Source organism: Mastigoproctus giganteus, chromosome 12 (assembly GCF_048544385.1).
Source record: "Mastigoproctus giganteus isolate SK-2022 chromosome 12, ASM4854438v1, whole genome shotgun sequence".
NCBI classification, from domain to species: domain Eukaryota; kingdom Metazoa; phylum Arthropoda; class Arachnida; order Uropygi; family Thelyphonidae; genus Mastigoproctus; species Mastigoproctus giganteus.
Genome location: NC_143586.1, coordinates 169,904,991 through 169,921,947, shown reverse-complemented (window position 1 = coordinate 169,921,947; position 16,957 = coordinate 169,904,991). Strand labels below are relative to the sequence as shown.

The 16,957-nt window shown below is 37.1% G+C and overlaps 1 protein-coding gene across 2 annotated transcripts in view; it reads right to left on the bottom strand.

Annotated features, from left to right (window-relative positions):
* Positions 1–806: 806 nt before the first annotated feature.
* Positions 807–16,957, bottom strand: part of stx (ubiquitin-like domain-containing protein stuxnet) — a 151,431-nt gene continuing 135,280 nt past the window's right edge. Inside the window, exon 7 of one of the 2 annotated variants that reach the window (XM_090386978.1) lies at positions 807–1,363. In XM_090386978.1, coding sequence (XP_090243104.1) covers positions 1,068–1,363 — 296 coding nt within the window. In that variant the 3' untranslated portion in view covers positions 807–1,067. The remainder of the gene's footprint in view (positions 1,364–16,957) is intronic. The other variant, XM_090386979.1, reaches the window with a different exon arrangement.

Below are 16,957 nucleotides of genomic sequence, written 5' to 3'. Positions count from 1 at the left end.
TAAGAAAAAAAAAATAGTAAAAGAAAATATTAAAGGAAATCATATTTGCTCATCAGATGGCTTTGGTTTGGTAAAAATGTCACCTCTAATTTAGAGATCATTTTGCATTTAACTGCATCAAAACACAAATGTGCTTCTCTCTCTTTAACCTAACACTGATATTTACATTGAGCAAAACAAAATAGCATACACTGTTATAGATTAATTAAAATGTTAGTTTTGGCTTAACACAATACCTGTGTAAAGAGGAATAAATTATTTACACAATATCATAATATAGTTTGCATATTATCCAAAATATATTAAATACAGGTAGATAATGTTAAATGGAGCACTTTAGATTTAATAAACTAAGTATCTGCCATTAAAGTGTTCAACAGCTAAAAACCTGCTGAACAAATGCCACTTTTGAGAACTACAAGAATTTTAACACCATTTAGTTTATGAATATTTTTTCTAATGAACTTTACTATACCAATCTAAGGTCTGATCATACATTTAATCAAATAGGAGGATTATTCATCTAAGACAGATATTAAAACATGTTCAGACAGATATTAAAACATGTTCCTAATATAATTAGAAAATAAACAGCATTTTTCACATTGCCTAGCATTATAAATCTGTTTTCATTGGTAAAAGTGTCCATATGTGTAAATACAACACGATTCAACATAAATTCAGTGAATTCTTATATAAGTGACAGTTCAATACTTTAGTAGGTATTTAAAAATATAACAGTGATTTTGCTGATAAAAACAAGAGATATTGCTTTATCTGCAAAAATCCTACAACTAACCACCAGAATCATATGCATATGTTTATTGAAATACTGGTCACACATTGGAGATGTAAGCTTTAGGTATGGCACACCTATTTATAATGTAATTCCACTTCCAGAATACACTACAGATGTATTAATTACAACCAAAGGCATGCCTCAACTTTGCTTTCAACTCACGAGCTCATGGGCATAATTGTTGGTGTCACCCACTTCTCAACTGAACTCTGAAAATACAGAGCAAACCAGGAAATATTGAATAGAAGGAATTATTTCTTATCAATTCTCATGCTACTGCTGCTTCAGAATTGAATTCTGCTATTTGTTCACTAGTATCGCTGTTAACAGCAGAATTGCCTAATGAAGCTACCCCTTGCATTCCAGAACTAGAACACTCCATTTTTTCTATATTAGTTACATGACTATCCTGTTTAGCACTAGAAGTTCTACCTTTAGCAAGGTAAGGAGCCATTCGCTCTTCTCTCCGAGCCTTTCGTCTCATTCGCCGTTCTTCCAGCATGGACTGAAGTTGTACCACTTTACCTCTTAAAGCTTTATTTTCATCTTGTCTTTCAGGATCTGCTGAAAATAAAATTCTAAACATAAACGAAATATATGCATTTGCTTTTCAAAAAAATCATTATTTACTATAATGAATTGTACTCAAATAGAAACACTTGTTATTAATAAAACTCAAGTTGAAATGATTAAAATAAATGTGAGCAAATAAAGAGTAATGTCAGGTTCTTTGAATTTCCCTTACAGTATAGTAACTAAGCTTACTAACCATTAAGTAAAACTAAAGCAGCAGTAAATTAGTATAAAACACAAGAGCAATCAATACTTGAAACATATTGATTGCTCTTGTGTTTTATTCATACTTTAATCCAAATAAAATAAATTTCTTTTTAAACTCTGAATAGCCATCATCAGAAGTTCACGATTTTGTTGTTTTTTTTTTTTTTTTTCCTTTGGTAGTTATTGGCGCATCGGATTCTGTGGTCATAATGCACCTCCCAAGGTTTTTGCAGTACTTTGATCCAAGTCCGAGGCAGGATTCGAACCCGCGACCTTTGGGTTGCCAGGCTTTACCCACCCGGCTAGCCTGGTCGGCGCGACTTTGTTGTAACTGTTTTGCTGCAGCCAATACCCCAAGACTACCAAGGCCAGCACTTAAAATCATCAACATAACAGTACATATACAGGGTGTCCCAGCAAAAGGAAACTAATTTTTATTTCTTGAATGTAATGAGCATATACAAACTTTTATTAATCAAAATTTATACAGATAGGGATATGCAATTTAGGAAACAGTCACAGAACAGTTCACTTACCACTTGTTAAATATGATGACTTCCCTCTCGAAATTCACTCACTGTTCTTGACTACGTTCTTAACAGATTGTAGTCAACTCTCCTTATCCCCCATCCTAATATCAAGTGTTATTTCTTAATAGATAATGTGGCCAGGTTCTTTAAATATTCTTGTCACTGACTAAGTTTTAATTCAGAAAAACTTATTTTTGGTTCAACAAATCACCAGAGGTTACATGGCACTGTAGGGTGCCACAGGATATGAATGTTTTGTTTTCTGCACCAACCTGTTGAACATAAACAACAGGCAGTAACATTGCTTCCCTAGAACTAACCTCATTTGTATTAAGTAAACTGAATTCTACGTGTTTTTTAAAAGTTTTGTTATTTGGATGCCAGCCAACTGATCAGGTTAAAGTTTTAATCTGTAAAATAAAATGTGTGAGATACAAAGCAAACTTAAATTCCCTTAATTACACAGGTCGAGAGAATAACTATTATTCCCTCTGCCTATATAAGAGCACAATTGTTAACAATGTGTTTTGGGTGACAAAAGATCAAGAGTGGATGAAACTGCAACAGCTACAGCCATTTCTGTTGGATCTGTGTATACCATACTTCACAAAGATCACAGAATTAGCAAGGTGTCAACTCTGGATTCCAAGGCAGCTTTCCCAGGAACGAAAAAAGACTAACTGTGTCAACTTGTGTGAAGCAATGCTCACTAAAGATGCTACAGCCAATGGATTTTCTTTTCCTCGATTGTCATCTTGGATGAGACATGGATTCCACTCTTCAATCCAGAAACAAAAAGTCTGTCTGCTCAATGGAAACGCACTGATTCACTATTGCCCAAAAAGTTCGGTGTTGCTGCAAGTGCAGAGAAAATTATAGCTGCTGTTTTCTGGAGTAATGATGACGTGTTTTTGTAAAGGGCAGCTCCTAGAATGTCAGTTCAACTCTGCCTCATATCTCTGCAAAGAACAGTACCACTGGAAAAGGGCCAAATATGTGGGAATGTAGGTTTGTGTACATTATGTGTGTTCTGTTCTGGCATCTTGGCTACACAGAAGCATCAATCACCTGGAGAGATGATTCTTGTCCACACCACAGGAAGGTGAGCCAGTTCCAATAGTGCCCGTACTGTCTCAATTTGAGACGCTGATCCACTTGATGTTGCCAAAAGGTGGGCCAGATCCTTCTGGGGGGGTCCTTGTGATTCCCACCAAAGGGAATCACAAGCACTGCAGAGGGGGAAAATTGTTCAGTTATACATTATTTACAAAATTAAGACAAATGAGGTTACAATCAATATCAAATGAGGTCTTAACTGAGGTCCCAGTCTCAGATGATCCAGAAGATGAAAATGTAGATAACAACTGAGGTCTTTTCTAAAAACTTCTCTGGCAAAAGTTTGAAATGCTCGAAAATTAGCATTCTGGATAAGCAAAGATTCCTGGCCAGACTGGAGAACACAATTTGTGAGAGCTCTTCTCTGATCCTTGTAGTTAGTACATGAATATAGTAAGTGATCCCAACTCTGTCTCACCACAAAGATATAAATCTGTGGTAGCCAAATTAAACCGGAAGAGTCGTTGATTTAATGATCCATGTCATGTGGTCAAGTAAGATGTGTATAGATCGATGGAAAGCCACGACTGTTCTTTTTTATTGTGAAGAAAAGTCATTTCTGGGAAGAAGCATCTTGTCACCAATCCTAAAGAGGTGGTGTCCCAGCAGGTCTGCCACTCATTCAACAATTCATTCCAGATGCTCTTTTGTTCTTCTGTGATATCCTGCTGACAGTCAATAGTGATTCACATAAACTCTGTTGGGATTTGCTTCTTTAACCTGTAAGACAATTCTTTAAAGATCAAATGTAGGTCTAAGGGCAAAACATCCGGCTAATACTTGTAAGGCAGGGGTCGACACTGTACAACTTGCTTAACTATGGATAATAAAATTGTTTTCTGCAAAGAATATAACTTGTTTCTAATTCTAACAATTAATGCCCTGTGAAACCAGGCTCCAGCAGCATATATATATATATGCCGCCGGACTATATATATATATATATAGTCCTGCCTGCAGCGGTAAGTTCTTGTCATTCGGATTTTCCTTGCCTTTGCTTTTTCTACTTTCACAGCGTTCCGCTTACTTCTTTAAGGTCATCCATGTTCTGTATGCAATACCTTATTAACACATTATGTATTTGTAAACCCGGTATAATATTATTAAAATTTTTATTCAAAATTTAAAATTGATATTACCACGTGGACTTTCGCACGTGTACTTTGACATACAGAACATGTCGGAAACAGAAGGGCATTGCTGGCTTTTTCATGATTTTGGTGGATGACCTCTGATGAAGACACAAAAATTATGAAAGACTCTGCAATGCTATCTCCACCTAGGTCGTCTCTTCAAAAAATTCATTTGGTTTACTTTTCTATAGTTACAAGTATTTTTTTCCGGTTCCTTTCTTCCCCCCTTCATTCACAGCGTATATCGCTCCCAGGGTACACCGTATTTTCATTAGTTCATTTCTATGCAAATAAACTTCTATTTTATACTAATAATATTTTATGTATACATTATGGCTGTAGGGTACTTTTGCGATAGCAGCAACCCTGATCCATAATTCATGTTATTGTAATTCAGTCTTATCTAATCTTATTTAATCTAATTCTTAATTTTTCTTCCCCCCTATAGCATATACCTTCTCTATGGTATTATTCTTGATGATTAGCATTAGCATTAGTAGAGGCATTTGATGCAAGAAAGCAAGCTTATGCAGCATCAGCCCAAAAAAAAAAAAAAAAAAACCCACTTCCACTTCACCCCTCTGTTCATTCAAAATACCTGTCCAGCTGAGACTTAAACTTATTTAGGCTATCAACCTCCACCACAAGGGATGGAAGTCTGTTCCACCAACCAACCACCCGCTGGCTAAAGGCAAATTTCCGCACGTCTATTCTACATCTGTCTTTCCTCAATTTGAATTTATGCTCTCTCAGGTGATTTTTCTGAGCTAGAGGAAGAATCCCATCAGCATTGAGCATGCTTAAACCATTCAAGGCTTTATACACCTCTATCAGATCACCTCGCTGGTGCCTAGTCTCCAGACACTGTAATTTGCAAAACTTAAGCCTTTCTTCGTAAGAGCACCCCTTTGTTCCATTCACTAATCTTGTTGCCCTTCTCTGTACTCGTTCCAGCAGCTCTACATCCTTCTTGAAATGAGGCCTCCAGACCTGTATACAGTACTCTAGGTGTGGCCTGACCATTGCCTTATACAATGGAATAATCACCTCCTTATCCCTGCTGGAAAAATTCCTGTATATCATTGACAATACTCATGAGCTACTCTTGCAGCCCGTCTGCACTGCTCAGAGAACTTCATATCTGCCTGCACAATTACCCTCACGCCCTTTTCGTTCTCTACCACTGTCAGTGTAGTACCACAGAGTTGATACGTTGCTCTGGGGTTGCTGTTTCCCATGTGTAGTACTTTACATTTGTCAATGTTAAACTTCATTTGCCACCTCTCAGCCCATCTGCTCAACCTTTCCAGATCCTGTTGCAGCAGCATAGTGTCAGTAGTGTCCTTGACAACCCTGCCAACCTTTGTATCGTCTGCAAACTTGGACATTAAGCCCGATATACCATCATCAATATCATTTATAAATACAGAAAACAATAATGGACCCAACACTGAGCCCTGAGGGACTCCACTAATAACATCAGTCCACGATGAGCAGTGTCCATTGATTACCACTCTCTGTCTTCTCTCCCTCAGCCACCCCTTTATCCACAGCAGCAATTTGCCTCCAGTGTCACACTGCTCCAATTTGTGTAGCAGTCTTCCATGTGCAACAGTATCAAAAGCTTTCTAAGATCCAAGTATATAATATCAAAGTTATTCCCTGCATCCAGTTCTTTTGTGACTGCATCATAGTATCCAATCAAGTTGGTCAGGCAAGACTTCCCCTTAACAAAACCATGCTGTGTCCGAGCTATAACTGAAGTCTTGTCTAAATGATCCTGCAGTGCTTCTTTAACCAGTGCCTCCATTAATTTTCCTGGAACAGAAGTTAAGCTCACAGGTCTATAATTACTTGTGTCAGCCTTTGATCCTCCTTTGTGAATTGGGGTCACATTTGCACATTTCCAGTCTATGGGTACCTCCCCTGAGTCCAAGGAAGCTCTCATAATTATGGCTAAGGGTTTGCTTACTTCCTTTGCTGCCTCCTTTAATATAACTGGATAGATCCCATCCACCCAGGGTGCCTTTCTTGTGTTTATCTTCAACAGTTTCTCCTCCACTTTACTCCCAGTTATTTCAAGATTCTGTAGCTTACTGCTAGAGTTGAATACACCTCTGGCATTCCCCTTATATATTATCTGATTATATATCCCTTATTATATGATCCCTTATTAGATGATTATATGATCCCTTATTATCTGATATATATATATATATATATATATATATATATATACTATCATTGAATTATATTAAATAAAATTAAATTATAATAAATAAATAAATAAATGATTAAGCATTCATTAGAGGCAGCGACATGCAATTCCTCCATATGAAGCTGAAATACATCCATTATTTTAAATTAAACAAAACATAAGCCAGCAGTATGGCAAAAACTGTAGAGCGAAAATTAACATAAAAATAACCCAAATAAACAATCGAACGAAAAGAAAAAATAGATATAAATAGTAGCCCAGAAACCCTAATATAATTTCGATCTTTAAATCCAATTAACAAATACTATACAAATTTTAGAATAATGCCAATTAGTTATTAATTTAGCGGTACCCCCCCCGAGAGGTACCAGTTCCGAAAGACGTGAAATATCACCCAAAAAGGGTTAAAGGAACTACCAAACGATAACCAAATCAAAATAAACTAAAATAAAATAGACTGACCATCATGCCCCATATCGACAGAGGACCACGAGGCCAATAATGGTCATGGAATCGCTGCATTTCAATCGACATACAAAACATCGCAAAGGCGGAAATATCGAAGAACCAAACCACCCTACCATTCTCCGATAGATCAACCAATGCAGAGGATTTGCATGGCGGTGGTCCTTATGCAGCGAAAATAAACTATAGAACAGACAGCACTCTAAAGCAGAGCCACACTACTGACATACTGTAAGCTGAATCAGCTTATATTGAAGAAAAAAGAAAATAGATGGCGGCACTGGCGTTGCTAAATTAGCATATCGACCCATTACTATTGAATTATATTAAATGTTGACGAAAATTAAATTATAATAAAAAATTAAAATAATTAAGCATTCATTAGAGGCAGCAAATTGCAATTCCTCCATATGAAGCCGAAATATATACTATCATTGAATTATATTAAATAAAATTAAATTATAATAAATAAATAAATAAATGATTAAGCATTCATTAGAGGCAGCGACATGCAATTCCTCCATATGAAGCTGAAATACATCCATTATTTTAAATTAAACAAAACATAAGCCAGCAGTATGGCAAAAACTGTAGAGCGAAAATTAACATAAAAATAACCCAAATAAACAATCGAACGAAAAGAAAAAATAGATATAAATAGTAGCCCAGAAACCCTAATATAATTTAGTCTATTTTATTTTAGTTTATTTTGATTTGGTTATCGTTTGGTAGTTCCTTTAACCCTTTTTGGGTGATATTTCACGTCTTTCGGAACTGGTACCTCTCGGGGGGGTACCGCTAAATTAATAACTAATTGGCATTATTCTAAAATTTGTATAGTATTTGTTAATTGGATTTAAAGATCGAAATTATATTAGGGTTTCTGGGCTACTATTTATATCTATTTTTTCTTTTCGTTCGATTGTTTATTTGGGTTATTTTTATGTTAATTTTCGCTCTACAGTTTTTGCCATACTGCTGGCTTATGTTTTGTTTAATTTAAAATAATGGATGTATTTCAGCTTCATATGGAGGAATTGCATGTCGCTGCCTCTAATGAATGCTTAATCATTTATTTATTTATTTATTATAATTTAATTTTATTTAATATAATTCAATGATAGTATATATTTCGGCTTCATATGGAGGAATTGCAATTTGCTGCCTCTAATGAATGCTTAATTATTTTAATTTTTTATTATAATTTAATTTTCGTCAACATTTAATATAATTCAATAGTAATGGGTCGATATGCTAATTTAGCAACGCCAGTGCCGCCATCTATTTTCTTTTTTCTTCAATATAAGCTGATTCAGCTTACAGTATGTCAGTAGTGTGGCTCTGCTTTAGAGTGCTGTCTGTTCTATAGTTTATTTTCGCTGCATAAGGACCACCGCCATGCAAATCCTCTGCATTGGTTGATCTATCGGAGAATGGTAGGGTGGTTTGGTTCTTCGATATTTCCGCCTTTGCGATGTTTTGTATGTCGATTGAAATGCAGCGATTCCATGACCATTATTGGCCTCGTGGTCCTCTGTCGATATGGGGCATGATGGTCAGTCTATTTTATTTTAGTTTATTTTGATTTGGTTATCGTTTGGTAGTTCCTTTAACCCTTTTTGGGTGATATTTCACGTCTTTCGGAACTGGTACCTCTCGGGGGGGGTACCGCTAAATTAATAACTAATTGGCATTATTCTAAAATTTGTATAGTATTTGTTAATTGGATTTAAAGATCGAAATTATATTAGGGTTTCTGGGCTACTATTTATATCTATTTTTTCTTTTCGTTCGATTGTTTATTTGGGTTATTTTTATGTTAATTTTCGCTCTACAGTTTTTGCCATACTGCTGGCTTATGTTTTGGTTAATTTAAAATTATTTTAATTTTTTATTATAATTTAATTTTCGTCAACATTTAATATAATTCAATAGTAATGGGTCGATATGCTAATTTAGCAACGCCAGTGCCGCCATCTATTTTCTTTTTTCTTCAATATAAGCTGATTCAGCTTACAGTATGTCAGTAGTGTGGCTCTGCTTTAGAGTGCTGTCTGTTCTATAGTTTATTTTCGCTGCATAAGGACCACCGCCATGCAAATCCTCTGCATTGGTTGATCTATCGGAGAATGGTAGGGTGGTTTGGTTCTTCGATATTTCCGCCTTTGCGATGTTTTGTATGTCGATTGAAATGCAGCGATTCCATGACCATTATTGGCCTCGTGGTCCTCTGTCGATATGGGGCATGATGGTCAGTCTATTTTATTTTAGTTTATTTTGATTTGGTTATCGTTTGGTAGTTCCTTTAACCCTTTTTGGGTGATATTTCACGTCTTTCGGAACTGGTACCTCTCGGGGGGGGTACCGCTAAATTAATAACTAATTGGCATTATTCTAAAATTTGTATAGTATTTGTTAATTGGATTTAAAGATCGAAATTATATTAGGGTTTCTGGGCTACTAATTATATCTATTTTTTCTTTTCGTTCGATTGTTTATTTGGGTTATTTTTATGTTAATTTTCGCTCTACAGTTTTTGCCATACTGCTGGCTTATGTTTTGTTTAATTTAAAATAATGGATATATATATATATATATATATATAGCTAAAACATTTATAAGTTGAGTTTTCCAAATGAACAATCAGTTCTTCCAAAGCATCCTCACAAGACCTGTCAGGATAAAAACCATATTGGTTTGGAGAGATATTAAATCCTGTAGTTGTAATACATTGTGTACACAGATAGCCATAAGACGCTCCAGTAATATTCCCAAGTTTGCCAAGAGTGCTATCGGTCTATAAGACCTCGGATGAAATGGTTTGCCAGGCTTTATGAGTTTGACCAGTGCAATTTTCCAGCCTCTGGAAAAGTACCCTTCCAAAGGCATTCGTTAAACAAAAACAGAAGTATTTCAGGTCTTAGTTTCAGGAGTCTTAATATAAAGGTACTTTCAACAAAATCCGACATTTGGCAATATTAATTTTTTGGACAGCTGTTTTCAGTTCAAGCAGATTAAAAGGCTCACTCTGGATCAGCACTGTAACTGGCATTAGCAAGACAAGTCTGCAAATGAGCTAAAGAATCTGAGGCCACGTCATCCACCGGAAACACTGTCTAGTATAGCATTAACATTTATCTTTCCAATTTAACATCTCAGTCGAGTCTGCCCAAACAGATTCATGTATACTTGGAGTAAAAATTTTTTCACGCAAAAACTTAAATAGCAAGCCCCAAGGATCAGCATTCCCAGAGCATTGCACAAAAGCCATCCAGGCTTCCCATTTCTGAGTTGCAATAGCCTTAACATATTTCTTTTTTAAATCTGCATACCTCTTGGTGGAATACTCTTACATCATCCTGTGGCCAATTTCAATGTCTCTGATAAAAACGGTGTGCACTGTGAACTTGCTTTCTTAATTGGGATAGCTCCAGGTCCACCACGAACAAGTCCTAAAGGTTATCCTCTTTTTTCTTGAAGATCGATAAGAAGCTTTAATTATCAAATTTTGTCAAGTTTGGGAATTGAAAGGGGATGTCAATGATTTAGGCGATCTATCTGAGAAGTTCTGAAGAATAGAAGAATCAAAGGCAGGCCAGTCTGTTTTTTAAAGAGAATCTTACTAGTTTCAGCTGCAGAGGCAAGGAGTCAGAAAGTAATGTAGGTTTGGATGAAACTGTGAAAAAGATGATCACACGGTGATCACTTGTACACCAGTCAGGCTTGACACTCCAATCAGAAACTGTCAGATCAAAATGTGAATTCGTGAGAGTTAGTCAATATTTGAATCACCAATGGAGTAAGTAATGAAATTTTGCGGCCTATTTAAAATAGTGAAATTGTAGCTAATTATGAACTCCTCAAGGAGATGGCCATGAGGATCACTGTAAAAGCTAAACCAGAAATGTAATTTGGCATTCATGTTAGAAGAGATTAAAATATTGCATGAAGATCTGAGAAGATTAAAAGCATTCTCCAGGTAAACCAAAAATTGATCAAAATCAGCTGACGGTGGGCAGTATAAAGATATACGGTAGAATTCAATATTAGAATAGGAGACCATAACACAGGTAGAAAATTGGGTACACAGACTATTAATGACTGTAATGTCTAGATTCTCATTAAAAACAACCACACAAGATTTAGGATACGTATCCACTGGCTGGATAACCCTAATCCTCAAGGAAAAACCAAAAATTTTAGAAGAATGCCCTTCATGTAGGCGCGCAGAAAAAGGCTCTTGAATAGCTGCTGTGTTCACTAAACGAGTCTCTGCAGAAATCCTTAACTCATCAGCAATTGACTGGGAACAATGACCATTAATTTGCTTAATCTTCAAATGTACTGGAGCCTGCAGAACTGAATGAGAAGTTCTCCCATTACCTGAGTAGACATCTGGCAAAATTAAATCAGAATTATTTACACCTTGATTATAATGTACAGTATTTATAGGGCTATTAGTTGTATTACTCATAGGCAGTCTTTAAGCATGCCGCTTCTAGTGCTTTTAAATATTCAGGGCACGAATCATCTCTGACAGAATGTTGGTAGTTACACTTTCGTCACTTACAATTGACAAGCAGACTCTTCTTCTCTGTGTGGACACTGCAAAAACATGTCCACTAAAGGCACAATGGCCACAGGATGGGGACTCATGAACAAAATTGTGCAGTATGATCATATCCCAAACAATGGTAGCACTTTGTAATAATAGTAAAAGGATGAAATTTGTGTGAGGACCACGATAGAAAAATTTTATCTTGAGACAATACACTTGAATAGTCTGGGAGAGAAACTGATGACCGAGTGTAAACACGATGCAGATCTACCAAGAACCCAAATTCTGTCTTGTTTCACTTCCTTAATTGAAAAACTGAAATCTACAAAGTTATTTTGAAAAAGATTTTCAACTATCTCATCCCTTGATAATTTGCTGGGGATGTCATAAACTAGAATGGTCGGATTACCGGGAAGTACCCAGAGAGTCCCGCCGACACGGAAGACATTGATGCAGTAAGGCTGTCCAAATCATCTTTGGGTGCAGTTTCAACAATAACGCCTTTATTTATTTTATTTTTACGTAAACACCAAACACGAGAGGTATTAGAACCTATAGTACTTAGTACTGTGCTTGGATTGGAGGTTGAGAAGAAGAAAGAAGATATTTGTTGACATTGGACTTGAACTTCTGAAGACTAATTTTCAGGAAATATGTATGAAGGAAGGTTGTTCCAGAAAACGGCAGTTGAATGAATAAACGACGAAGATGAAAAGTTGGTTCTGTGAGTTTGAAGCTGGACAGTAAATGGATGTTGGCTGGTGGCGGCACGTGCTCGGACTGTTTTGAAAGAGAGAGCGGGAATTATAGAAGCCAATTCAGAAGAACAGTGCCCATGGAAATATCTGTAGAAGAGGCATGCAATACATCTATGGGACAGAGAGTGTAGAGACTGTTAGAGATGAATCATTAATTAACCTAACTGCCCTCTTCTGAATGGAATCAAGAAGCCTGAGAGACGTTTTGGGGGCACCACCCCAGATGTGGGAACAATATTCCATGGTAGGGCGGATTTGCGATTTGTACAGAGTGAACAGCTATTTGGAAGAAACGTAACACCAAGAGCGAAAGAGAAAACCAAGTTTTTAGATGCAGAGGAAGCAATATTTGTAATGTGCTTGTGCCAAGAAAGATTAGAAGTCAGGGTCATTCCCAAAAGAGATATATCATTTTGCCTAGAAATCAGAGTATCACCAAAGATAAGCATAGGAGCAGAAGAATCCTTTTTGCGAGATAAGACAAAACTGAGTTTTAGAAGGATTGAAATCAACTAAGTTGTCTTTGCCCCACTGGAGAATTACCTGGAGATCGGCATTTAAGGAATTGGTAGCAGATTTTCGAAAAGTTGAAGCTGATTGAACAGGGCAAGGTTTCTCAAAATGGAAAGTGGAATGCAATGTGCTATCATCGGCAAAACTATGGATAGGATTTCCAGTCAATGGAAGAAGGTCATCAATATACAAGAGGAAACGAGTGGGGGAAAGAACTGAACCTTGGGGGGACACCAGCATTAGTGGAAAAGTTAGAAGACAGAGAGCCATCTACCATCACCCTCAGTGAGCAATCAGAGAGAAAACTGGATAACCAATTACAAAAAACAGTAGGCAAACCATAAGCCAGAAGCTTTTTTAGAACACCTTTATGCCAAACACGATCGAAAGCCTTTGAGATGTTGAGAGCAACTGCTTGAGTTTCACCGAACTTTTCCATTGAATTAGTCCATAAATGGGTAACATAAGCCAGAATATCACCAGTGGATCGACACTGGAAGAAATCTATATTGGCGATCGTAGATCAGACGGAAGGTTTCTAGGTAGTTTAAGAGTTGGCAGTTAATTGATTTCTCCATTACTTTAGAAAGAGTAGAAGTAATTGCAATGGGACAATTACAATTACTTCTACTCTTTCTAAAGTAATGGAGTAATTGCAATGGGACAATTACAATTACTTCTATTCTTTCTAAAGTAATGGAGTAATTGCAATGGGACAATAATTGGATGGGAGGGATTTTTCACCCTTTTTAGGAACTGGCTGGATATGAGCAAATTTCCAAGCAGGAAAACACCTTTGGAATAAGAAAGTGAAAAAAGGCGGCAAAGAACAGGAGTAAATTCAGGAGCACAGGTTTTGAGAACAAGTGGAGAAATACCATCAGGACCTGGAGCTTTCTTAGCATCAAGATTCGTCAAAATCCTTCTGACATCCTTTTGACGGAAGACCACAGGCGGCATTGAATGGAGCGTGTTGGGAATGGTGGGAGGTGTTTTACCAAGATCACTAACACATGAGTTGGAAGAAAAATGGCCTTTATTGCGAATAGTACATAATGATTTAATTTTAACACTTTTCAGATCACTTAAGTGTTTTGGTGACAAGATTTCTAACCTCAGCACTAATCTTACAGTCATTAGAATCTAGTGCTCTTAAAATTCTTAAACATTGTTGGATTTAACCTTAGGCGTAACATTTGCTTGTTGATCCCTTGATGAATCACTTGCCTGCATACCTTTAGATGAGCCACTGGCAACTTCCAAAAAATATCTGACAGGAGATTTCCACAGGTACTTGAAGCAAATCCTGCTCACAATGTCTGTAAGACAAAGTCTCGGAAGGAAAGTGATACTTGATACTTAGTTTGAGACAATTCAGAAGGTGACAAGTTAACATTAGAAGAAATGTTGACCATATTCTCTAGAAGATCAGCCCATTTTAAAATCTCCTCGTTGACCACTTTTAGGTTTTCATTTCTATTAATACTGAGGTAACAACAGTCTCGAAGTTAAGCAACTTCTCCATAAGTGTGTTCCCTGATATTTTGGTAATTTTATTGTTTTCATATGAAAGAAAGTCTTTATGTAACTTTGTTATTGTTTCCAATATTGGGGTAGCACTTAAAAAATCTAAAACTGACGCCGTAGAATTTGCAGAACCAACTGTTACCAGTTTTTCATTCTGGGGCAAACCCTTTGAGATTTCGCTTTCCAACGCAGACTGCGTGTTTACAGCAGAAACTTTCTGCGATTGAGGTATATCCTGAGACACTGAATGTGTCTTAGCCAAATTCTGTGAAACTCTGCACCTGAGAAGTGTCCTGAGAACAAGAATCCTCCAATCTCTCAGGACTCACTTGTTGAGTCATCAAAGCAGGACCAGCCTCAGAAGAAGGAAAATCCTCTGCCTGCTGCTTATTTGCCATTCTAATCCCAATATAAAGTTTGTGTTATATGATCAGGAAGTATCCAAAAAAATGTTACATCAGGCAGACTACTTTATATAATAATATTTCTGTTCTCTATCAAGAAATTTTTATATTGCAATATTTTGGTGATGTGGTACTCGCCAAGTTAGAGCAGATTATGTAAATTACCTTAAGATGTTCTTGGCTAGTGTTGTCAATGTTACTAACTCCAAGATGAAAGTAGGTCGCAGCCACAAGCATTCATTCATCAAGGTCAAAGTTCAGAGTGGCAAACAAAAGCAGACTGAGATCAGCATGGCAAAAATACCCTGGTCAGCGATGGTAGAGGAGCAGAAATTAAGATCAAAAACAACTTATTTTTGGAGTGGCATACAGTATGAAGTAGTCAGGCATCAAGAACAATAATCCAGTGTCAGACACAGCATAACTATTTAACATTAAATTTATAAAAATTTATATATAACAGGCAAACAGGAGCATGAAAAGAATGTGACTTCACGGGGTAACCGTGACCTTATGGGGTAATGATAAGATAATCCTTACACACTGTGGAGCCAAGGGCACTATAATGACAGGAAACTCATATGAAGAAGTTCCTCCCAGCACTTCAGAAAAAAAATGTCCACACAGACTGAATTACATCAATTTCCATCAGAATAATGCCCCACCGTTCTGGAAATGTGCAAAAATTTTTTTAAAAATAAAACAACTTTGAGGCTATCCCATATCCTCCATACTTGCCTGACCTTGCACCTAGTGACATTTGGTTGTTTCCAACGATGAAGAATGCTCTTTATGGCAGAAAATTTCCTACCTGACAAGCAGCTGCTTCTGCCATTTACCAATGGGCTTTCTCAACAGCTTGAAAGAACAGGTGTGAAAAATGTGCAGCTTCTAGAACATCATTTTTTAATACTAAAAAATGAGGAAAGTATCACCTTGTATCTTGTGCACTTTATGAGAAAAAAAAATTTGGAGACCACATAACTTAAATTAGCATTAGCATTAGTAGAGGCATTTGATGCAAGAAAGCAAGCTTATGCAGCATCAGCCAAAAAAAAAAAAAAACCACTTCCACTTCACCCCTCTGTTCGTTCAAAATATCTGTCCAGCTGAGCCTTAACCAACCACCCGCTGGCTAAAGGCAAATTTCCGTACGTCTATCCTACATCTGTCTTTCCTCAATTTGAATTTATGCCCTCTCAGGTGATTTTTCTGAGCTAGAGGAAGAATCCCATCAGCATTGAGCATGCTTAAACCATTCAAGGCTTTATACACCTCTATCAGGTCACCTCGCTGGTGCCTAGTCTCCAGACACTGTAATTTGCAAAACTTAAGCCTTTCTTCGTAAGAGCACCCCTTTGTTCCATTCACTAATCTTGTTGCCCTTCTCTGTACTCGTTCCAGCAGCTCTACATCCTTCTTGAAATGAGGCCTCCAGACCTGTATACAGTACTCTAGGTGTGGCCTGACCATTGCCTTATACAATGGAATAATCACCTCCTTATCCCTGCTGGAAAAATTCCTGTATATCATTGACAATACTCCATGAGCTACTCTTGCAGCCTGTCTGCACTGCTCAGAGAACTTCATATCTGCCTGCACAATTACCCTCACGCCCTTTTCGTTCTCTACCACTGTCAGTGTAGTACCACAGAGTTGATACGTTGCTCTGGGGTTGCTGTTTTGCTGTTTCCCATGTGTAGTACTTTACATTTGTCAATGTTAAACTTCATTTGCCACCTCTCAGCCCATCTGCTCAACCTTTCCAGATCCTGTTGCAGCAGCATAGTGTCAGTAGTGTCCTTGACAACCCTGCCAACCTTTGTATCGTCTGCAAACTTGGACATTAAGCTTGATATACCATCATCAATATCATTTATAAATACAGAAAACAATAATGGACCCAACACTGAGCCCTGAGGGACTCCACTAATAACATTAGTCCACGATGAGCAGTGTCCATTGATTACCACTCTCTGTCTTCTCCCCCTCAACCACCCCTTTATCCATAGCAGCAATTTGCCTCCAATGTCACACTGCTCCAATTTGTGTAGCAGTCTTCCATGTGCAACAGTATCAAAAGCCTTTCTAAGATCCAAGTATATAATATCAAAGTTATTCCCTGCATCCAGTTCTTTTGTGACTGCATCATAGTA